Source organism: Hemitrygon akajei, chromosome 3 (assembly GCF_048418815.1).
Source record: "Hemitrygon akajei chromosome 3, sHemAka1.3, whole genome shotgun sequence".
Lineage (NCBI taxonomy): Eukaryota > Metazoa > Chordata > Chondrichthyes > Myliobatiformes > Dasyatidae > Hemitrygon > Hemitrygon akajei.
This window is the reverse complement of record NC_133126.1, coordinates 35208088-35233417: the sequence shown is the minus strand read 5'-3', so window position 1 is coordinate 35233417 and position 25330 is coordinate 35208088. Positions and strand designations below refer to the sequence as shown.

General features: G+C 39.8%; 1 protein-coding gene across 1 annotated transcript in view; it reads left to right on the top strand.

Moving 5' to 3' along the window:
- The window catches only part of slc38a6 (solute carrier family 38 member 6), a 48451-nt gene that overhangs the window by 928 nt on the left and 22193 nt on the right, over positions 1-25330 (top strand). The window contains exons 2-8 of the mRNA XM_073039535.1: positions 7939-8069; positions 10168-10241; positions 10489-10541; positions 11269-11308; positions 20864-20939; positions 21698-21783; positions 25003-25061. Of these exons, the coding sequence (XP_072895636.1) occupies positions 7939-8069; positions 10168-10241; positions 10489-10541; positions 11269-11308; positions 20864-20939; positions 21698-21783; positions 25003-25061 (519 nt within the window). The remainder of the gene's footprint in view (positions 1-7938; positions 8070-10167; positions 10242-10488; positions 10542-11268; positions 11309-20863; positions 20940-21697; positions 21784-25002; positions 25062-25330) is intronic.

Sequence of the window (25330 nt, the reverse complement as noted above, 5' to 3'; positions counted from 1 at the left end):
TATGAGTGGGTTAGATAGAGTTGACATGGATAGGCTTTTTCCATTGAGAGTAGGGGAGATTCCAACAAGAGGACATGAATTGAGAGTTAAGGGGCAAAAGTTTAGGGCTAACATGAGGGGGAACTTTACTCAGAGAGTGGTAGTTGTGTGGAACGAGCTTCTAGTAGAAGTGGTAGAGGCTGGTTTGATACTGTCATTTAAAAAAAATTGGATAGGTATATGGACAGGAAAGAAATGGAGGGTTATGGGCTGAGTGCAGGTAGGTGGGACTAGGTGAGAGTAAGCGTTCGGCACGGACTAGAAGGGCCGAGATGGTCTGTTTCCGTGCTGTAATTGTTATATGGTTATAAAATAAACTGAGACTAAAAATTCAGTTTAGTACTGAGGGAATACTGCACTAATGGAGGTGTCTTCAGCCTAGGCATTTAACCAGAACTCTGTTGTGAACGTAAGGTGGAAATGCTGAAAATGCCATCATCTCTTGGGAAAGATAATGAGTTAATGTTTCAGTTCTGTGAGTTTTCATCAGAACTTGGAAAAAATGAGAAATAAGTCAAGTTTTCAAGGAGTATTGAAGAGAATAAGGGAAATGCCAGTGGAAAAGAGAAGAAATGATGTAAGAAATTATATAGCTGGGTTTGAGGTAGTGACAATAGAAAGTTAGGCTGAGGCTCCGAATATGAGATAGAGAACACTGTAGTTGCCAGACACATGGGGGTGGGGGGGGGGGGGGGGAAGAATGCTTGAAATGCACAGCGAGTAGGGGAGCACCTGGAGGGAGAAAACCCATGTCTGCATTAACTTGTTATATGCCACGTTGTACAATGTGGGCAAGCAGAACTGGCTTGATGGTAGGAAGCAGAGTGTGACAGAAAAAGTTTGTTTTTCAGACTTGGGGTCCAGGACTAGTGGTATTCCCCAGATGTTGGTGCCAGGCCCATTGCTACTTGTCATCTATATCAATGAGTTGAATAGGAATGTACAAGGTATGGTTAGTAAGTCTGCAGGTGACACTTACAATTGGTGGCATCAATGACATTATAGACAATAGACAGTAGGTGCAGGAGTAGGCCATTCGGCCCTTCTAGTCAGCACTGCCATTCACTATGATCATGGCTGATCATACACAATCAGTATCCCGTTCCTGCACTCTCCCCATATCCCCTGACCCCGCTATCTATAAGAGCTCTATCTAACTCTTTCTTGAATGCATCCAGAGACTTGGCCTCCACTACCTTCTGGGGCAGAGCATTCCACATATCCACCACTCTCTGGGTGAAAATGTTTTTCCGCATCTCTGTTCTAAATGGCCTACCCTTTATTCTTAAACTGTGGCCTCTAGTTCTGGACTCACCCATCAGCGGGAACATACATCCTGCCTCCAGTGTGTCTAATCCCTTAATAATCTTATATGTTTCAATCAGATCCCCTCTCATCCTTCTAAATTCCAGTGTATACAAGCCCGGTCGCTCCAATCTTTCAACATATGACAGTCCCGCCATTCCGGGAATTAACCATGTGAAGCTACGCTGCACTCCCTCAATAGCAAGAATGTCCTTCCTCAAATTTGGAGACCAAAACTGCACACAATACTCCAGCTGGGGTCTCACCAGAGCCCTGTACAGCTGCAGAAGGACCCCTTTACTCCTATACTCAATTCCTCTTGTTATAAAAGCCAGCATGCCATTAGCTTTCTTCACTGCCTTTCTTCACATTGAAGATGGTTATCAGGATTTACAAAAGAATCTTGATAAGATGGGCAAGTCGGCCAAGGTATAGCAACTGGGGTATAATTTGGGTAAGTGCAAGATGTGGCGTATTGTGAGCACCAATGGGCGCAGGGCTTTTGTGGAATGGTAGGGTCCTGGGGTGTGTTGGAGCTACGAGTAGAAGCATATGGTTCACTAAAAACAGCGTCACAGATGGACATGGTGCTGAAGAAGGCTTTTGACATGCTGGCCTTCATCGGTCATGGCACTGAGTGCAGAATTTGGTTGGAGCAGTACAAGATGTTCATGAGGCTGCATTCAGAATATTACGTTCAGTTTTGATCACCCTGCTATTGGAAAGGTGCCATTAAGTGGCAAAAATGCAAAGCAGATTTAAGAGGATGCTGTCAGGACTTGGGACTGAGTTATGAAGAGAAGTTAATCACGTTGGGACTATTTTCATTAGATTTTAAGAGGATGACAGGTGATCTAATTAGAGGTGTATAAAATCACGGGCAGAAATGGGATGACTGTCTTCTTCCCAGGTCTGTAGAGTCAAGAATTGGAGGGGATAGGTTTAACATAAGAATGGAGAGATTTAACAGGATCAAGAGAAGCAACCTTTTCACCCAGAGAGTGGTCAGTGTATGGAATGAGCTGCCAGAAAAAGTGGTGAGGCAGGTGTATTAACAACATTTTTAAACGGTATTTTGACAGGTACATGGATAGGAATGGTTTAAAGAGATAGAGGCCAAATGTGCAAGTGGGACTGGCCTTGATATAAATCTTGGTTGGCGTGAGCCAGTTGGGGTGAAGAACCTGTTTCTGTTTTGTTTGACTATGGCAGAATACAGATGCTCTGCAAAATGATTGTCCATTCTACATTTGGTTTCTCAATATTGAGGAAATTGTTTAACGAGCACCAAATATAGCCTACCAAATTGTGAAAACGTAGAAGTGAGTTGCCGCATAGCCTGGAAAGACTGTTAAAATTCCTGAATGATGAAAAAGGAGGAGGTGAGATAACAGATGTTGCATCTCATCTAGTTGCATGGGACTGGTGGGAAATGAAGGAATGGAAAATTCATCCAGGGAGTTGTGAAAAAGATAGTCCCATCAAAATACTGAAAGGGAGAGGGCCGTTGTCTGGTGGTCTAATCTTGTTGGAGTTGGAGGAATTTGTGAATGCTAGAGGCTGGTGAGGCTTCTTTTTCTGCTCAGTAGAAGAGGAGTGATAGCAGAGGTACTTGCCTACAATGGTGGAGAGAGTACAGTTGTTCAGAAAGAAAGAAGACATTTCAGAAGCACCTTTGTTGAATGTCCCATTGGAGAAAATGGGACTGTAATGCAGAAGCTAGGAGAATTGAGCAGAGCCTGTACAGGAGGCAGGGTGTCAGGAAGTAAAAATAAGATTACCATAGGAGTCTGTGTGTTTTAAAAGATACAGAAGGGAAAGGAACATGTGAAATAGGTTATATGCAGACAAACAGCTTGGGAACAGACCACAAAAATGATGATATTTTGAAGTTCTGCATTAGTGCAGGAAACGATACCAGGAAAGGGAAGTCAAGAGAGCCTACAGCATTCTTTATTGTTGTGTCAGCACTAGAAAGGGTGAGTGACTTCAAGTTCCTGGGTATCAACATCACAGAGCGTGTACTCTGAGCCCAATGTATTGATGCAGTCCTGAAGAAGGCATGCCAGTGGCTGTACTTTGTTAAGGGCACCAATGTCACCAATGACTCTTGCCAATTTCTAAAGATGGTGAGCATTCTGACTGGTTCCAATGTGGAGGGCAAAATGAGGCTACAGAGGGTTGTAGACTCAGTTAGCTCCCTCTCGAGCCCACCATCGAGGACATCTTCAAAAGGTGGTGCATCAGGAAGGCAGCATCCATCATTAAGGACCCTCACCATCTGGGTCATGCCATTTTCGTTCTACCATCAGGGAGGAGGTACAGGGACTTGAAGACTCAAACTCACCATTGCAGGAACGGTGTCTTTCCTTCCACCATCTATTTTCCAAATGGTCCATGAACTCTACATTTTTCCATAATCTATTATCTATTGATTGTAATTTACAGTAATTTCTATATCTTGCACTGTACTGCTGCAAAGCAGCAAATTTTCTGATTAAACCCGATTCTGATTTAGTGTAATGGTAAAAATGCAAAGGGAGAAGGTCTGAATAGGACTGAAACAAAACCAGATGCAGCTTAGACCAATATGAGTTCACATAGGTTTACCTTTGATCTAGAGAAGGTGAATGGAATTGGACTTAAATGTGAGGACTAACCTGTTTGTATCTCTGGTTGGAAACGGAAGATCATGTAGTACTTTTGAAAGAACAAGGGATTGACTCCATTCTATAGATACTAGCACCACTTTGAAAGAAACTGGAATTTTGAAGGAAATAACTACTTCATTCTGTCAGTGACTGAACTTTTATAAGTGCTTATTTTGCTGTATCATTTATTTTAAAAATGCTTGCTGGTGGCGTGAGATAATCAGAATCAGATTTAATATCACTGGCATATGTTGTGAAATTTGTTGTCTTTGCGGCTGCAGTATAATGTAATATGTAATAATAGAAAAGAAACAAACCATAAATTACAGTAAGAATGTATATATTAAATAGTTAAATTAAATAAGTAGTGCAAAAATAAAATAGTAATGTGGTAGTGTTCATGGGTTCAATATCCATTCAGAAATCAGATGGCAGAGGGGAAGAAGCTGTTTCTAAATTGCTGAGCGTTCAGGCTCCTGTACCTCTTTCCTGATGGTAGCAATGAGGACAGGACAGGGCAGGACATCAGTGATGGGGTCCTTAATGATAAATGTCACCTTTTTGAGGCATTGCTCTTTGATGATGTCCTTGAATGAAAGGGCTTTGGAATAATCTAATTAGGATCCTTGGAAGACATAGAAAAATGTTGGAATGCAATGAGATTGAATGTTGATGAAATAAATAACTGCATATTTTCAATAGTCATTGACTCAATGTACTGAGTTTAGGGAAGTTCTTGACGTCTGTCACAAGAGACAATGCTTGGCAGCAGGCAATTAGTTGCTGATCAGCTTGTATTTGTGATGAGTCGCTCTGATGAGTAATAGACCATAAGACCATGAGATATAGGAGCACAATAGGCCCATCGGGTCTGCCCTGCCGTTTCATCATGGCTGATCCGATTTTCTTCTCAGCTCCAATCTCCTGCCTTCTTCCCGTATCCCTTCATGCCCTAACCAGTCAAGAATCTAGCAACCTCTGCCTTAAATATACATAAAGACTTTGCCTCCCCAGCTGCCTGTGGCAAAGAATTCCACAGATTTACCAGTCTCTGGCTAAAGAAATTCCTCCTCATTTCTGTACTAAAAGGACACTCTTCTATTCTGAGGCTATGCCCTCTGGTCTTAGACTCTCCCACCACAGGAAACATCTTTTCTACATCCACTCTATCGAGGCCTTTCACCATTCGATAGGTTTCAATGTGATCTCTCCTCATTCTTCTGAATTCCAATGAATACAGGTGCTGAGCTCTTTATATGACCAGCCTTTCAATCCTGGAATCACTTTCATGAACCTCCTTTGAACCCTCCAGTTTCAGCACATCCTTTCTAAGGCTACATCCACACTAGACAGGATTATTTTGAAAACGCCGGTTTTGCGTAAAAACGATAGGCGTCCACCCTATGCGTTTTTGAAAATATCTCTAACCACATTGAAACGGAGATTTCGGCGAATCTCCTCCTACTGGGCATGTGCAGGACACATCTACCGAAAACAAGCGACATGTTTGGTGTGGAATCTCGCCGTAAAAGTGCGCGTTTGTGTAGCTGCAGACTAGAAAAACTTAAAATGACGGACAGCTGTTGGCTCTCACGCAGGAAGATTTAAAAGTTTTTTTTAAAAAAACCAAATACTGAAGCGTATGGAGGCACCCGGCAGGGAGTTCACGGACTGTATGACCCGGCTGATGACGAACATTGAAAAACTGACTAACTCTGTTGCATTAATAAAGCACCTTGTTAAATGTGTAAAACATGTCTGCATCAGTGTTGTATTTCCATACAATGTTACATTAGACTGTTACACATCTATTGTCAGAGAAGTACTTGCATAAATAGGTAAACCACCTTCATACGAGCAAGGACAGAAAACAGGGCAAAGTGAGTACAATATACTTATTTATTCAGTAAGTTATGGGTTAAAGTATTTAGTGAGTACATTTCTAACTCTTCTGGCTTCAGTCTCGTTGCGGTCTGTTCTGAAATTGTGAGTTTGCGTTCAAGAAAACAATGAAATAGCATGCTGCCGTCTGACAGCGTTTTCAGAAGTCCACTCTGATCTGCCTGAGCAGCATTTTCAAAAATACCCACCCTGGAAAGCATTTCTGAAAAGCTCTGGTTTCGGGGGACGAAAACGCTGTTTTAGTGTGGACGGAGGGTAAAAACGAAGAGAAAAGCTTCGGTTACGGATTTATCCGGCGTAGTGTGGATGTAGCCTAAGATAAGGGGCCCAAAACATCTCTCACTACTCCAGCTGAGGCCTTACCAGTGCTTTATAAAGCCTCAGCGTTATATCCTTGCTTTTATAATCTAGTACTCTTGAAATGAATGCTAACATTGCATTGACTTCCACAGACTCAACCTGCAAATTAACCTTTAGGGAATCTTGCACAAGCACTCACAAGTCCCTATATACCTCAGGTTTTTGTATTTTCTGTCCATTTAGGAAATAGTGAACCCTTTCATTTCTTCTACCAAAGTCATGACCGTACACTTCCCGACACTGTATTCCATCATTTCTTTGTCCATTTTCCTAATCTAAGTCCTTCTGTAGCCTCTATACTTCCTCAAAGCTACCTGCCCCTCCACCTATCTTCATATTGTCTGAAAACTTTGCAACAATGCCATCAACTCCATCATCCAAATTGACATACGAGTGGTGATTGATAAGTTTGTGGCCTGAGGTGGAAGGAGTGAATTTTAGAAAACCTAGCACATTTATTTTTCAACATAGTCCCCTCCTACATGTACACACTTAGTCCAGCGGTTGTGGAGGATATGGATCTTGGACCTCCAGAAAGTGTCCACAGATGGGTGATTGATAAGTTCGTGGACTAAGGTAGAAGGAGATGAGTTATACAGCTCTCGTTATACACTCTTTGAGTGATTATGCAGAAAGTTTGAAGTTAATAATTAATCTCCTTCTACCGTAGGTCACAAACTTATCAATCACCCCGATGAGTTATTAACTTCAAACTTTCTGCATGAGGTCCAGCTACCTCATCTTCAGCACTATTATCCACCTTTCCTACAATACTTCTTGCATTTAAATATAGACCGCACAGGTTACTAGTCGCGCCATGCTCCACCTTTTGATTCCTTAATTTTGTCTGAGGTCTTACCAACATTTGCCTGCACAACCTCTCCACTAACTGTTCTGGCACTCTGGTTCCCAACCTCCTGCAAACTAGTTTAAACCCCACCTGGCATGGGTAGCAGTCCCGAGATCACAACCCTGGAGGTCCTGCCCCTTAATTTAGTACCTAACTCCCTAAGCTTACTTTAAAGGACCTTATCACCTTTCCTACATATGTCATTGGTACCTATGGCTGCTCACCCTCCCTATTAAGAATGCCACATATTCAATCTGAGATATCATTGAACTTTTGGTGTTCAGGGGTTCTGCCAAATGACATGTACATTCTGTTCAGTGAACTACCCACCAGATCCACTGTGTCCTTTTCCTGAAGGGCTCTGATGAAACTTAACACAGAGCACTGACTAATTAATTGACGATTAGAGGTGATCTTTTGGGTAAAGTGGCCTCTGAGGAACAGTGGGTGCAGAACAGCTGAACTAAAAGGTTAAAAATGGCTTGACTGGGCACAGAGAAAATCTCAAGTTGTGGTTGTTGCCTCTTGGTGGCGGGCAGAGTGGAGAGAGAAATAAGCAGAAATTCTTGCCTGGCAGAAGGTGCCTGCAGCTCCAAAGCAGCCAGTAACTCCATCCACATTCATTCCTCTGGCCCCCTAAATGCTTGTTAATGTATATAGGGTGTCCTTAAGCTGGGCCTGCATAACTGGGGTGAACCAGATACAATGGGACTGCAATTACCTTGACTAAATGACGTAAGTAGATTCTAGTGTGGGGCTATTTCGCCTGATATGGACAGTTTTCTGAAATAGTACTTTTAAATGCATTGTATTGTAACTTTATTTTGACAGGTACCGCTACGTCAGGAATCTACAGTAGCTTCATTTGCATCCTCTGTGTTTAATGTAACACATGCAATCATGGGAAGTGGCATCCTGGGATTGGCTTTTGCAATGGCTAATACGGGTATTATTGGGTTCAGGTAAGAAAGCAGAAACTATCTGAGTGTGATTTCATTTGCTGGCTGATCTGAGTTAATTGTTTTTATTTGAACATGAGAAGCTGAGTATTAGATGTTTCTAAAGGTCGTAATAAAGTTGTAAGAGTCATCAATAAAAAAGGCTGGAATAAATGTAATAACATTATTATCTGCTGGAATTCAACATGATGTAATAATTGACAATTATTAGTCAAGGTGCTAGTAAAGTTGACAGAGCCCCAGAAAGCTAACCACTCAAAAATGCTTCTAGTTAGCTAGGACTAAGCTGGAAGTGTGTGGAATATTTCTTCATTCGCATTTACATCAATACCCTATCTAGCTTGACCAACACAGCACTGATTTGTAAAAGTGCACTTGGTTTTGGAGGCCAAGCATTCACAGCCCAGAAAAGATGTATTTGAGTTGTGCCCTGCTATGCTTGGGGGAAACCTGGTGTGAACTCCTGCCCGCCGCTGGCATTCCTGTAGTAATAAATGGTGATCTTGTTGCTGTGTGGTACGGAGTGAACCACTGAGACAGTGTGCAGAAGCTACCTGTGAAGGCTGGTGTTGGGTGGGTTGGGTTGAACAGTGTGACTACTGAACGCAGAAATATTGGGCTTGGGGGTCCTGGCTGGCATCGTGAATCCGGAGCATTGCAGAGGACTGACTGGTAGTGGCTATGTTGGCAGATGGCCTGAACCCTGTGGTATCTTCATCTCATCCTCTTGGCTGTGATGGAAGCCTTTGACTCCATCTTTGACTGCGTGGCTTTCTCTCCAGCTCCGTGGAATTCCCCATGACAGCAAGATCAATGCTAAGGAAGTGAGACGTATTCCATACTGATCCTTGTGGTTATTTCTACTGTCTTATTGCTGTGTGAGTACCAGGAGAGGACTGTACACTCAGCAAGGATTACAGCACAGAGTATGGGGAGGGCCAGTGTCCAGAGAGATACACAGGAGGGAAGCAAATCTTTCATCCTACTAAGTTTGTTCAATAATGAAGTGTCCTATTTGCACTAATAAAATGGGTTTTATTCTCCCCATACTTCACCATTCATCTACATACTAAGGCCAATTTACAGATCAGCCTACCAGCTTGCACATTCCTGAAACTGGAGCATTCCTGAAACAGAGGATATTCACACTATCACAAGGGGAAATAACTGGATGGCACTGGAAGTCAGGATTGAATCAGAGACTCTAAGGCATTATGCCATCCCATATATACTGTCATAATGGCCCCGTTTCCCATTGATACCACTAGTGCTAGTGCCCTTGTTCCTGGGAAGGTATCATGAGCATTATGTGAGGTACCAGTGAATATATTTTTCATTTTCCCCCATGAATATGTGGCATAACAAATGAGAAATATGTAGATTTTACCAACATTCAATCAAAAGAGGCATTTTGACACTTGGATCCCTGGAATATTTGCTTTTTTAAACAACCAACATTGTTTCAAGGTTGAATTTAAGAAATTGTAGGCAGAATAATGTAGAATATCTTAAATTTTATTCTGCTGTCAGATTTTACCTGGGATTGTATGTGGGTGTCAGTGAATGCACCAAGTTCCCAAAAGCTGCGGAGTTGTGGAGGGGTAAATATTAGAAGGAGATTTGGTGCTCTTTGAGAGGGATGGTAAGATCTTTGCAAACTTGAATAAGCTGATTGGACCTTTGTTTAAAATTTATCTCCAAACTGTACAACATTTTATCATTTTAACATTTAATATTTTAACGTGAGAGTCAGCTACTATGATATTTTTAAGCTGTAAAGAATGGAGGTTACAATTGAACTGATAGGAGTGAGAACTTATCAAGTGGATCATGAAAGCCCAATTGCAATTGAATGTGTCTAGACAGATATCAGCTCAATTATTGGAATGCTGAATGGTTAAATGGTCTACTCCCTTTTTTTGGATTGGATTATAAATCAAGAATGATATTCGGTCTGGATCCTTTTGGTGCTACATCTGTGTAACTACAGAAGATTTAAGGGTGCATTGTATGTCAACTATGATAGTTGTGTTTATTTCAGATAAAGTGCACAGGATTCATTTTTGTCGGTAACTGTGTATTTAATGTTTTATATTTGCAGCATTCTCTTGCTGATAGTTGCTTGCTTGGCTGCCTACTCAGTTCATCTGCTGCTGGAGTTATGTCAACAGACTGGTGAGTGCAGGACCAAGCTCTTCTACCCTCCCTGTGGAAGTTGTCTCAGAAGTGTTTAATGTGTTCAGTTTGAATTATCTAATGACATAGTTGTTGTATGAATAATACTCAATATTCCATTTAATTAGGTATTTATGGAGAGCTATTTTAAATAAAAGGACTTTGAATTACATTCATGAAATCTTGAGGCTACATAGTGAACAGTAAGCCCAGTTCTACTAACTATATCTCCTCTGTATATTTATAGCGCTAACATCCTATGAAGACCTGGGGTTTCAGGCCTTTAAAACAACTGGAAAGGTAATAAAAGATATAATTTATTGTGCTTCATCAGGTTTATTACATTCACTGTCAAGCCCTTGTTATCTTTCCCTGATAATAAGCCATGCATATCAGCAGAGCACTGTAAATAATCCCATTCATTGAGAGCTAGCTATTTTTCTTTGCTCATTTCTTTTATGTTGACCAATCTGTCAACACTTCCACAGAATCACCCTGTGTACAAAATTTAAAGTTAAGAATTGCTTCAAGTAATAAAATATTTGCTTGCTTAGGGAGATGCTTTATTTGCCATGGGGAAAGGGGTTAAAACTGTTTATCCAGAATAATCAACAATGTTGGGTACCTTCACACTGCAGATTGACTATTACATTCCTGCATGATGTAATGATCACTAAACACTCAGCGTTCCTGCTTCTGATTCGAAAGTTGCAGTCTTAAACTCATTTGCAGAACTTGAGCTCATAATCTGTGATGATATTTCATTGTAGCACTTAAGGATTTCTTTGTTGTTGGAAAAATCTTTTAGATGTAGCATTAGACTGAGATGCCCTTGGGGAATTCCAAAGCACTCTGGGCAATAGTCTTTCCTGCATCAATGTTAGAGGTTAATAGATACCTCAGTTGCTTTTGAGATTTTACTATGCAAAAAAAAAACACAAAATAGTCTTCTCAGGACATGCCTAATTGGTTGTATTTGTTATTCAGGCCATCAGTTATTTACAAACTGTGGTTCTGTTTTCTTCAGGTTTTGGTTGCTGTTGCAATATTGATACAGAACATCGGAGGTAATCTTTTCTTTCTAGAAAGTAACTTCTTGACCAAAACATGTTGCCTAACTGGATTTCCTTCCTAAAATTCAAGCAATGACAAAGTTGCAAGGGGATTATTCCATTTTTAAAAAATGGTTGGTGTCAGTGTATAATGTTGACATCCTTGCTCAGGAAAAAAAGTCACTTGGAGGTGTTGCAGAAAAGATATATTTGATTACTGCATGAAAAGTTATCACGTGAGAGCCAATTGATTGCCGTACACCCATAGTCAATACTTAGAAATGATGAAAAATAATTTCATTAAAAATATAAAGGTTTTGGCATCTATACTGTAAAACCTTCTCTAGGGTTAGTTGTTTAGAGTTAGGATTGTAGATTCAATATATAAATTGGTCATTTGGAATGGATTTTCAGAGGGTTGTGAAGGTTCAGGTGATGAACATGTTCAAAATAGAGATGGTTTTTGAACTACAGTATAAAGAAATTGGGGAATGTGGCAATAGCTAGACAATTCTCAGTTTTGAAATTCTGTTTTGTCAATGTCTGAGTGGGGGAAAAAATCCTCATCTCTAGCTTAATTGGCCTATGCTTATTCTGAGATTCTGAGCCCAGTTCTATTCACCAAATAGGGGAAACACTCTCCCCACATCTGCCCCGTCAATCTCTGGAAGAACTTTATAAGGGTCAATGAAATTGGTCTTCATTGCTCTAAATTGCAATGGGTATAATCTTAATCTGCCCAACCTTCATCTCGTGCATCAGCCTAGTAAATCTTTGAATGCCTCCAATGCAGATAGATCCTTTTTTTAAATATGGAGGCCAGTGCTGTACTCAGTGTGGACTTAACAGCGGCTTTAAAGATACATCAAAGCTTCATAGCCCTTGTGATGAATGCTAATGTTCCACTGGCCATCCTGCGAATTTTTTGTTTAATTCGTTAGGAATCCCAGATCGTATTGTCTCCTATAATTTAATTAATAATTTGTCGTATTTTTTTCATTGCGAGGTGGATAATGTCACATTTTCAGTATATATTCTCTGAATCGATTCTTGCTCACTTAAACCATCACTGTCCCTTTTGCAAGTTCTTTTTGCAGACTCTACAATTTCCTAACCTGCCTGTCTTTGTATCACTCACAAATTTGACTACATCTAGTCCCTTCCTCCAAGTCATTAGTATTGATTAGAGTAAGTTAAGGCCCCAGCACTGATGCCTGTGGCACCTCACTGCTTGCCAATCTGAAAATGATACGTTTATGCCATTTCTTTGTCTTCCACTAGCCATTTTACCATCTATGCCTTGATATTGCCTTCAACTCTCTACATTAGTGTCTTACCCTTTTATGTCGCATTTGATTGAATGGCTGCTGGTTCCCCTTAAGTCACTCCATTTGTTATATCCTCAAAGAACTCTAGCAAACCTAATTTTGCTTTCACAAAGTCACTTTCACTCTATTTGACATGATTTTCCAAAATTTTTCTTAATAATGGATTCTAGCATTTTCCTTCACTAATTGGCATCAGAGTCTGAATTTTATAAAATGTCCAGTGATATATCATCTTTCAAAGCCTTGTGCATTTAGGGGTTTTGTACTGTCTTTTTTTAAAAAAAGAATTCCAGTAAATCACATGGAAAATCAATTTTTATAGTTGTCAAAATTATGTTGAATTTTTAAAATTTAAATCAATAGACCAGGTTTTTATAAATAGTTCTATTCAAAGTTTTAATTGAAGTATTGTTAAACGTATTACTTTTTATGTATTACATCTGAATTAGCTTTCTGAATGCACGTAAATTACTTGATTCCTCATGCAGGGTCAATGAAAGTTTAAGAAAGTACCAGCGTCAATATGCATTATCAAGGAAGATTTTGTACTCCTGTTAAAGTTTATAATTTGTGTCTGCAGGATTGATTGGCACTAGACCAATTAAGATAACCTATTTTGTAACCTTTCATAGTATAAAACTGTGACCCAGATTTGCCTTTTTGTTTAAATTGCCTGCATCCAATGCTTATAACAACCATCAAGCTTGTTGTAAAGGTAATAATGCATAAAATCAGTTTTTCTATCAAAAACATTGTCATGTCCTTTCTCAAGAATTAAACATAAATTATATATGGAACTACAAATTTTCATTATTATGAAGACTTCAAGTGCTTATTTTTGTTTTTATGGAGATTTTAACTTTATAATTGGCTGATCCTTCAGCTTGATCAAACAACCCTGTCAATTCATAACCTTGCTATGTGCAGCTTGTGTAACTTCCACCAAATAAGCTGTAGTCAATGTAATTGTAGTAACATTTTGTCAGTTTCCTTGGCTACCCAGAATTAGATGTGTTGAGAGACCAAAATGGTGAGAGCTTTTTATATGTGCTGCTGCAAAAAGTGCTGTAAGCAGGATAAAGGACTTGGCCTCCCAGGATTAAGGACTCTGGATGATAGTTCACATTCATTAGCTTCTGGTATTGTATTGTTCCCAAATCAAATAGATTCCAGTTTAATTGTTATCTATCCTAGAAAATTCTAGCAGAAACTGGTAAAAGTCATGGACGCATTGAAAATAAAAAAGCATTTTTTTGCATTCATTTGGTACCTTGCTGAATTTAAAACTATGCATGAAAATGGAGTGGTTCAAATCCAGCTGCAATTTAGAATTAGAGGTTAACCTAAAGCATCAGGATTAGTTGATTGAAAGATTTAGCAGCATTTGGTTTTTAATTTCAATTTGTGCAACATGATTTGTACTGATGTTAGAGACTTTATTGAAAGAAGACATTTTGCAAATTAAAGTGACAATGGAATATTCCTGATCGAGCTGCAGAATATTTTGTCTGTCTGTTTTTAACAATAATTAAATTTCTGTACTTGATCACTACAAAATTATCTCAACAATATTGCAGACAGAATAAATATAATGTTACTGAAATTTATTTTGAAATGATAAATACCCTACACATTCCATCCTTGTGTAGGACTGTTAATTATTTAAATCTACTCACTTCTGTCATGACGTCTTCTTTTCTATTTTTCATCAGTGGAAGTGCGACTTGCAAGAAATTTAAATTGAACAGTAAATGAGGTCTCCAGGGTGTCCCAGTATTTGATATGTACCATACATCACCAGCTGATTTTTGAGGCAAACATAATTTTCCAAATCAAATATTAACTATTTTGTGTTAAAGCAAAGCAATTTATAGATTGACGGATTTTATTGATCTATCATTTGAGACCTTATCGTACAGATGCAACAATAAATGGCTATCTTACCACATGGTGTTCAGACAGGAAGTTGAATAGAAGTAATTGTAATGGTTAAGTGACCTCCAGATTGCCAGATCACATTTCTTAATCTTAAAGATCAGAAGAGATTTCATTGATGCAACTTTCAATAGAAATGCAGAATGTTGAATTAAACTGTCTTGATAGATTTGCAGATAGCTTTTGGTGACAAGGTGAGATTATTTTGTCTACACAAGCACATCTAAATGTATCTTGATTGAATTATCCTGTATTTGATGGATTGTTTTTCCAAATTATTAAAATGCAAAGGGAAACATTGTGGATTTTGAAAGAAGCATAAATGAACCTGCATTCCTTTAGCATGGTTGAATAGAACATTCTAAGTCAACTTGCAGATCAGTATTCTTGAAGAGCATTCACTGTTCTACCGTGGGGGACATGCAGTCAATTTTTAGATTGCAAGGTCCATAAATCACATAATGATGACAAGTTAATCTATTCTGATGGTGTGATTGAGACAATATAGGGCCAAGTACTCCAAGTGAGGAGTACTCGACAAAGATCAAATGGATCCTGTTCCATACATGAGTAGCCATCCAGAATGCAGTTTAAATATTGCTAGAACAGAGTAACCAATGTCAGGAATTTAGTTAGTGTGGGAATTCACTGCATATGGGAAAGTGATTTTGCCAGATATTATAAATGAAAAAAATAGGCTGGTTTGCTCATTTGGTGAGTGACTGGATTTCTATTCCTTGTTCTGGTAAATAGAACATAACAGGTTTCCTGTACCAAATGGAAAGTGTTTCTTGTGCTCTGAGCAACTATGTGTAAAAGAAGAAAGATCTTTTTTCGTTGGCTCTTGAAAATTAGCTGGTGTCATTTTAGTGCGCTCTGATGGTGCATTTCAGGATATTTTTGATTACTAATTTATTTAGCGCAACATTGGGAGCAAAGGGCCTGTCCCTGTGCTGTACTGTTTGACAACCACTCTATCTGCATGTGCTGCTCCTTGTATTTTAAATGTTACTGCATTGTGTTGGCTTCAAGGGGATTTTAAAGTATGATGGCACATCTAGTTGTGTAGACTGCCTCACAACCCCCGTGACCTAAGTTCAATCCTGATCTCAGGTGCTGTCTAAGTAACATCTGCAGGTTCTCCTGTGACTCTACAGGTTTTCCTGAAGTGTTTGTTTTCTCTCATTGCAAAAATGTGTTATTCATTGACTGATGTAAATTGACCTTAGTATGTAGGTGAGTGGTAGAATCTTGGTGAAGAGAATAAACTGGGATTCGTGTAGTGGGTCAGGTGCTAGATGGTCAGCATGGACTTTATATGCTGAAAGACTCTTGTCCGTGCTTTATGATTATACTGGTAGAAAGGAACCGAGTGATCATGGGGTAAGCTAGGGTGCATCTGACAGTGGAAGGGAAGAAGTTGTCCTGAGTTATTTGACTGTGAGCCTTCAGGCTCCTGTGACTCCTCCCTGCAGGAGCAAGAAGAGAGCATAACCTGGATGGTGTGGGGCCTTCAGGCATCGCCTCTTGAAGGTGTAACACTCTCACAGCCTCTTGCACAAGATGGGGTACTCTAGGCAGGTTCGTGCATATGAATGTGTGATTAAAGAGATAGTTCAGGGGTGAGAGCTTTAGATGAATGAGGCATTAGCTTAATTTGTGCAATTATATCTTAATAGGGCTGCATTCAATATCCTCATGGGGAGATTCACTCGTACTATTGGAGACTATTTAACTTGGTTTGGGGGGATGTGTGTACCTGACAGTATTTTCGGCCAAATTGAATGTGGAAGATTAAGGTTTCATTAATGAAGAAGCAAAGGTTGGATTTATAACGCACTGAAATCGATTTTAGGATAGACAGGAATGGAAACAAAGCCTTCATGATTACCAAGTTGTCAGGTGAGGTAGGGAGTTCATCAGAAGGGCTGCACAGTATCACATTAAGGGGAGTCTGTGTGTGAGAAAAATCAACAAATAAAACCAAAAGAACTGATATTAAGAAATAAGTAAAGGGTGACTTCCCTTGCTAGGAGAACATTATATTCCCTCAAACTGTCAGATGGTGAGGAAATATGTAGGTTCGTTTTTGAATGGTGCAAAAATGTTTATGTTATTAATGATTTGAATGAAAATGTAGGTGAGCTGTTTCAGTAAGTTTCTAGATGACACAAAAATTAGGGAGTTTTGAATACTTAAGGTTGTCAAATGAATCAACAGGATATGAAAATGTAGATTTACATTTGGAAATGTGGGCTGAGAAATGGCATGTGAAGTTTAATCTGGATAAGTGCAAGGTGTTGCATTTTGGGAGCTCAGATGAAAGAGGAAAGGATACAGGAAATGGGAAGACCCTTGGGGGTAGTGATGTACAGAGTGATGTTGAGGTGCAAGTCCCCAGCTCCCTGGAAGTAGCAACACAACTAGATGGAGTGGTAATGAAGGCACATTCCACGTTTATATTCAACATCCCGACCATTGAAGAACTATTCTTGTCTTCACTGGTCAGAACGTTGAATGGAAGAGTTGTTAAGTTATATTATGGAAGTATACACCTTTGGTTAGGTCATATTTGGAGTACTAGAATACTGAACAGTACAGCACAGGAGCAGACCCTTCAGCCCACAATCTTGTGCTAAGCCAGTTAAATTGGTAATCAAATAGTTAGCTAAACTAATCTCTTTAGCCAACACAATGTCCATATCCTTCCATTTTCCTCCCTTCATGTGCCTATCTAAACATCTCTTAAAAGTTCCTAATGTTTCTGCCTTACCATCACCCCAGGCAGCACATTCCACATACCCACCACTCTGTGTATATATTTAATAAAAACTTGTGCCTCTCATCTCCCTCTCTTCTTAATTGCATGCCCTCTGGTATTAGACATTTCAACCCTGGGAAAAGGATGCTCACTGTCCACTTTATCTATGCTTATAATGTTATTAATCTCAATCAGATCTTCCCTCAGTTTCTGACTCCAAAGGAAACAACCCAAGTTTGTCCAACCTCTCAGTACAGCACATGCCCTCTAATCCAAGCAACATCCTGGTAAACCTCTTCTGCATCCTCTCCAAAGGTTCAATGTCCTTCCAATATGTGGTGACTGGAACTGTATGAAATATTCTAGGTGGGGCCTCACGAGAACATAGAATCTATCTGCTCATCAACACTATAGAGGGTCTTGCCCTTAACAGCGTATTGCCTATTTACATTTGACTTACCAGGCTGCAACATTTCACATTTGACTGGGTTAATCTCCATCTGCCATTTCTCTGCCCATATCAGCAATTGATCTATATCTCACTGTGTATGCTTTGCCAGTATTCTACACTATCCACAACACCATCAATCTCATATCATCTGCAACTTTATTAACCCAGACAGACAGACAGATAGACATACTTTATTGATCCCTAGGAAAATTGGGTTTTGTTACAGTCGTACCAACCAAGAATAGTGTAGAAATATAGCAATATAAAAACATAAATAATTGAATAATAATAAGTAAGTTATTCCAAGTGGAAATAAGTCCAGAACCAGCCTACTGGCTCAGGGTGTCTGACACTCCGAGGGAGGAGTTGTAAAGTTTGATGGCCACAGGCAGGAATGACTTCCTATGACGCTCAGTGTTAGACAATAGACAGTAGGTGCAGGAGTAGGCCATTCGGCCCTTCTAGCCAGCACTGCCATTCACTGTGATCATGGCTGATCATACACAATCAGTACCCCGTTCCTGCCCTCTCCCCATATCCCTTGACCCCGCTATCTATAAGAGCTCTATCTAACTTGGTGCATCTCGGTGGAATGAGTCTCTGGCTGAATGTACTCCTGTGCCTAACCAGTACATTATGGAGTGGATGGCATGCAACTTGGACAGCATCCTCTTTTCAGACACCACTGTCAGAGAGTCCAGTTCCGCCCCCACAACATCACTGGTCTTACAAATGAGTTTGTTGATTCTGTTGGTGTCTGCTACCCTCAGCCTGCTGCCCCAGCACACAACAGCAAACATGATAGTACTGACCACCACAGACTTGTAGCCCATCGTCCAGCAGATGTTAAAGGACCTCAGTCTCCTCAGGAAGTAGAGACGGCTCTGACCCTTCTTGTAGACAGCCTCAGTTTTCTTTGACAAGTCCAGTTTATTGTCAATTCGTATCCTCAGGTATTTGTAATCCAACACCATGTCCACACTGACCCCTTGGATGGAAACAGGGGTCACCGGTGCCTTAGCCCTCCTCAGGTCCACCACCAGCTCCTTAGACTTTTTCACATTAAGCTGCAGATGATTCTGCTCACACCATGTGACAAAGTTTCCCACCGTAGCCCTGTACTCCGCCTCATCTCCCTTGCTGATGCATTCAACTATGGCAGAGTCATCAGAAAACTTCTGAAGATGGCAAGACTCTGTGCAGTAGTTGAAGTCCGAGGTGTAGATGGTGAAGAGAAAGGGAGACAGGATAGTCCCCTGTGGATCCCCGGTGCTGCTGACCACTCTGTCTGACACACAGTGTTGCAAGTGCACGTACTGTGGTCTGCCAGTCAGGTAATCAATAACCCATGACACCAGGGAAGCATCCACCTGCATCACTGTCAGCTTCTCACCCAGCAGAGCAGGGCGGATGGTGTTGAACGCACTGGAGAAGTCCAGAAACATGACCGTCACAGTGCTCACCCATCTACGTTCTCATCCAGGTCATTTATGTACATCACAAACAACAGAGGTCCCAGTATAGATCCCTGCCGAACGTCACTAATCACACACCTCCAGTTAAAATAAGTCCCTTCAACCACTACCCACTACCGGCAGACTAGCTGAATTCAAATGGTCAATTCACCATTGATCCCATGCATCTTAATCTTCTGGATGAGCCTCCCATGAGGGACCTTTTCGAACACCTTACTAAAATCCATGTAGATAGCATCCACAGCTCTACCTTCATCAAAAAACTCAATCAAGTTAGCAAGACATGACTTGCCCCGCACAAAGCCATGCAGGCTTTCTCTAATTAGGCCATGGTTCTCCAAATGCTCATAAATCCTATCCCTAAGAATTCTCTCCGGTAACTTCCCTACCACTGATGGAGCTTCCCCAGTCTAGTTTCCCGGTTTTTCCCTGGTTCCTTTCTTGAATAATGCAGCAACATTAGCTACTTGCCAATCCAATCACAGTATTACAATGATTATGTGGAGACCCTGGAGAGGGTGCTGAAAGGTTTTTGAGGATGTAGAAAATATTAACTGTAAGGAGAAGTTGGACAAACTTGGATAATTTTCTCTGGGGAAGTGCAGATTGAGGGTTAACTTGATAAAAGTATACAAAATTGAGAGGTCTTGTTCCTGGGGTTGAAAGGTCAGATCTTAAAGGGACTAGATTTAAGATGCGAGGGAAAATTTAAGTGACATTTATGTGGCAATTTTATATTTACACACAATAGTGGTTGTCTGGAGCATGCTACCAGAGGAATGGTGGAAGCAGATGTGATGGCCTCTAGTTTGAGGAATTTAGACATGTGAGCAGGTAGGGGATGGAGGGATTTAATACATGCACAGCCAGGAGGTATACAGTTTAAATTGCCATCATGGTTGGGGCAGACCTCGTGGGCCAAAGTGCCTGTTCCTGTGTTGTTCTGTTCTGTAATCTGTAATATGGGAGTAATTGTGGGATTTTCAATCGCCCTAATGTTAACTGAAACAGGAACAAAACCATTGCTGTCTAGGTAGCCTCTTGGATTGGAGTAAAATGGAGCATCCACTCTAGTACTTTGGGTTCTGAGGTGACTAAGCAAGGCCAATGTGTAAACTTAAGATGTTCCCACCAATCGGGCAGGAGGTGCCCGCTGGGGTGTGCCCAGCCCCATAATTAATGTGCTTGGCCCTGCACTAAATTGTACATTTGGTTTCATTCTATGATATATACAGTGGGTTCTGGTTAATTGGGTTATTGGTAATTGGGGCAGCCACTCATTTGTTACTATTTTGAAGGAATTGCAAGTTGCTGATAGCTTCAAATGTATTTATATTATTTATGAATTAATTACATTTGTGTTCACTGGTTTGTAATTTGAAATCTGACAATTTGGCTTAAGATGGTAAAGCTAAAATAAAATTGTCATAGAAATCATTTATTTGTTGTTGCTTTCATAGTTTAGTGAATACAAATTGTTTCATGTTAATTGCCTTATGAAATCTTTTTGGTCAGCAAGTTAAGCAGTCATTTTACTGTTTGAATCATTAACAGAGATTAATATAATGCTTGATAAAATATATTATGATTCTTGACTGTTATTATTTTTTTTGCCATCAGCAATGTCATCTTATCTGTTCATCATAAGATCTGAGCTGCCTGCTGCAATTGCAGGTTTTCTACACAACCACCATGGGTAAGTGACAACAGTAATAATTGCCTATTGTGTGCAGATTCATTAATGGAATTGAAATATATAATTCAATTTAAATAGGAAAGTATTGGTAAGCTAATTGGCAAAATCAAAAGTTTACTTGTTCAGATGAATGCTGTCATTTTGATGATACTGCTTAAACATTTTGGGTTTTTTCCACGACTACTCTTGAGTGATAAGAAATATTTTCCAGTAACACGTACTGCTCAGCTCCCTGAAATACAAACTAATTTCATTAACCTGGGTGCTACATTAGTGCACTGGTCAGCATGACAGTATTGCTGCTCGTGGTGTCGGAGTTCAGTCATGGCATCCCCTGCATGTCCTCCCTGGTGGAATGCGTGGGTTTCCTCCGGGTGCTCCAGTTTCCTCAAACAGTCCAGAGATGTACTGGGTAGATTAATTGGTCATTGTAAGTTGTCCCATGATTAGGCGAGGGTTAAATCAAGTTTGCCAGGCGCCACTGGGTGGCATGGCTTGAAAGTTTGGAAAAGCCTAATCTGCACTGTACCTTGCAATCAAAAAATAAAAACCCATTGTAGAAGTAGTTTTTTAAAAACATATTTAGCCCAAATGTCTTTCTGTGAAATGATTTGTAACAGTGGTCAGAAGTTTGCCAACCATGCAGTTTACACTCGCAGCAAATGGTGTCAGCCATCCTAAATATTCTTACTCTTATCCCTGCAGTCCTTTACGAGCACTGTTGGTGTTTAATCTGAATATCTTTCTTAACATCACAGGACACCATGGTATCTCAGTGGACAAATCCTCCTCATCATTATCGTCATCTGTATCATTCTCCCTCTTGCTCTTCTTCGTAAAATAGGTAACCATTTTACAACTATTATTCACATGTTCATAGACACTGGCACAAAAAAAGTGTTTTTAATTGCAAATCAATTTTCCAAAATCTCTTTAGTCAACAAAATAAGTAGATGGGAAAGGAGAAGCTACTGTACTAATTTTAAAATCTGCTGGTTAAGTTCTCAATTATGCTAAGCTGTCACATGATGTGTGCAGGTAGACACTTACCTAATGCATTTGTTTTGATAATAACATTTCTTTTGTCTTAGTAGAGCAGCCATTACTGTGAGTAAGTGTTGATTTGATTTTGCACTTCCTTGCCAGTGTGATATGCGAGATCAATAACTGTCCTTGTGTTTTATTTCTCATGTCCTGTTATCCTACTGCAAGTAGTTTTAGGATTTACCAATTAACAGAAATTATTTGAAATAACATATTGATGTAGAAATGCATTATGTTGAAGTGAATAATTACATAATATTTTAATCTGTAGCGACTGACATTTTTGAATGTTTCTGGAATTATATTATTTTGCTTAAATAATATATTAATTTTAATTTTGTTGGTGCTTTACCTTTGAATGATCTATTATGGCAGCTGCTTGTGTGTGCCAGCACTAACCTAACACTCTTGTGAAAGCATGGATTTTATGAAGCTTCACCTGTCTATATAATGAATGCCTAAATCTGAAATATAAACATAAAATATTGGAAATATTCAATAGGTCAGACAGAAAATTTTGTTTAAAGAAAACTCGATTTATATTTTGAGTCATTGACCTGCAATGTTAACTCTGCTTGAAACATGTCATCGGCATGAGAGTAAAATTTAATTTGCTGGTCAGAAGCAATGGTCAGGATTGCAGCCCGTTTATGGAACATCTCCTCAATTGCAGGGCAATTATAATCTCCAGGAACACAAATATGGAAGATGATAAACTTCCTTAACTTTTCATGTAAACATTGACCATAATAAAGAGGACTTTCAAGCAGAACAATAACTTGAATAATTCAGATATCAAATTTCTTGGATTGCTTGTTTGCAATCTAATCTTTGATATTAAAAGTGTACTCTGGATGAAGTTGTGTTGTCTTAATAGATTATTTATGATGGGGATCAACAGTCTAGGTGTTTCTTTTCTGTTTTCTGGATGGTCACTTCTGAAATGTGGCTTCAAAGTACATTTATTATCAAAGTATGTATACGTTTTACAACCTTGAGATTTGCCTCCTTTCAGGCAGCCACAAAACAAGAAACCCAAAAGAACCCATTTTTTAGAAAACAAACCAACAAACACCCAAAGTGCCGGGGGTGGGGACAAATTGTGCAAACAAATAGCATTTTGAATGAAAGTGAGTCTTCAGACACAAAGTGCAGAACATCTGGAGTAGGCCCTTGCCCTCAGCCTCAGATTATCAGGTAGTGGAGTAAGACATTGCAGAGACTGCAGACACAAAGCCCAGGGCTACCCCACAGCCTCAGCTTTAGTGCACCAAAGAGCGGAGTAAACGTCGTGGAACAGTGAGCAGAACCAACCTGACCCTTGCCTCTGGTCCTCATACCCTGCCTTTTCAATCCATCTGGCCCAGCGTTTAAATCACTTTTCCAAATTGCTGAATTTCTAACTCTCCCTGTGACTCCCGGTCATGCATCATTCTGTTCTGAGAACCAGATAAGGAGGCTGCAGCAATTGTATCCTTTTTGGTACTTTTCTATTGTATTACAAAGAGTTGGGATTGCAAACTCTTGAACCCTATATTTTAGCTTTCAGCAGTGAGGTTACTGGTTGCTAATATTCTGGCCCAGAATGGTTTAAGTTCATTTGGATAATTAAAATTTTTAAGGCAATTTTTATCTTCAAACTTTGCAAGATCAGCAATAAGGAGAGTAAATAAATGATGCAGATGAAAACAATGTAAAGCTATTACAGCATCAGTGACCTGGGTTCAATTCAGCTGCTGTCTATAAGGAGTTTGTGTGTTCTCCCTGTGACTGCATGGGTTTCCTCCCACTTTCCAAAGACGTACAGGTTAGTTGGTTGCATGGGTTTTATTGAGTGGTGGGGCTTGTTGGGCTGGCATGGTCTGTTACCATGTTGTATGGCAAAATATTGAAACAACTTTTGTCCCGTCATGTCAATGCTGGATTTCCTATTAATCGCCAGCCTCTGCTCCTGCTCATTGGTTCTGCAGATGGTTTCTTGTCAGGGTCCAGGAAAGTTGTAGCAGGGATGCAGACATCACATCTGTACTGATTATTAAGTACCCTTTTACACTGATTCTAACTTCACCCATTTTGCTTACCCCACTGTCAACATACCCCTCTAAATTCCACTAGTTATCTACATTCTCAGCGGAACTTAGTCACCAAGTAACCAATTAATCTGCACGTCTTTAGGGTGTCGCAGCAAATCTGACCACATGGAAGAAATCCACGGGTGAATGTGCGTAATCCACTCGGGCAGCTTTGACCCTGAGTTACTGGAACTATGAGGCAGCATCTCTGCTAGCTGCACCACTGTTGAAGTTGTTTTGAAAGTTAATATTGCACTTGCTTCTTCTAGCCATTCAAGCAGTGTATTACAATTTACAGTAGTTATAGAAACCTCTTCTTTGTTCCTCCTACCTCGTTGTTTCTTCCCATTGTCGCACCTGTTTCACAGCCTGCACTCCCAGCCTTCATTTATTTATTTTACATCACAAGGGTCCATATGTCTTCTGGTTACTGCACCTCCTTCCGTTAGGGGGAAATAAATTCTCATTTATTCTTATTTTTTTTTAAAAAGTCTTTTATTCTTTAAACCTCTTGAATCTCCCCTTAATTTTCTGTTCTCCAAGAGAACCTTACCAGTTTCTCTGATCTCTCCCATATAACTAAGCACTACCTCTTAGCTGAAATAATGTAACACATCCGAGCCCAGGTTGTGTTCTCACCCAATTACTTTCAGAAATGTGAATGGTATAAGAAGCACGTAAACTTTGTTTATAGTCCTTTGGTGCTTTTGATTTCTGGTGCTGTGTAGTTCTTGTAAAGAGCTACTAATGTGTTAAATAATCATTAGTTGATAACTATCCATGTTTTACTGTGCTATTTTAGAGGTGGAAGACTTAAGCATATTTTTATTTTCACAGTTTGTGGTTTATGGTGGGCAAAACAAATCATTTTTTCATGCAAACTGTTACTAACCTTTATCAGTGTTTATTTGGGATTTTGTAATATTTGTATTTAATTGTTTTTGTAGAGTTTCTTGGTTACACAAGTGGCTTGTCCATATTGTTCATGATCTATTTTACTGCAGTGGTGAGTTTTGTTTCATATCTATTGCCTTTAAACCTGTCCCACTGGATTCATTTTAAAATGGTTGATAAGCAGACTAATATGTACCAATACATTAAATACCTCCGAGTTCCTCAACACGTACTTAAATGCCCACTGGTACCTCCAGATTATAGTAATAAGGTAAATACTGGAATAAGATGAGCAGGCATATTTGAACACTGAAAGGAGCAAGCCGTGGCTCTGGGCCTCTACTCTCTGGAATTCAGAAGAATGAGGGGTGACATCATTGA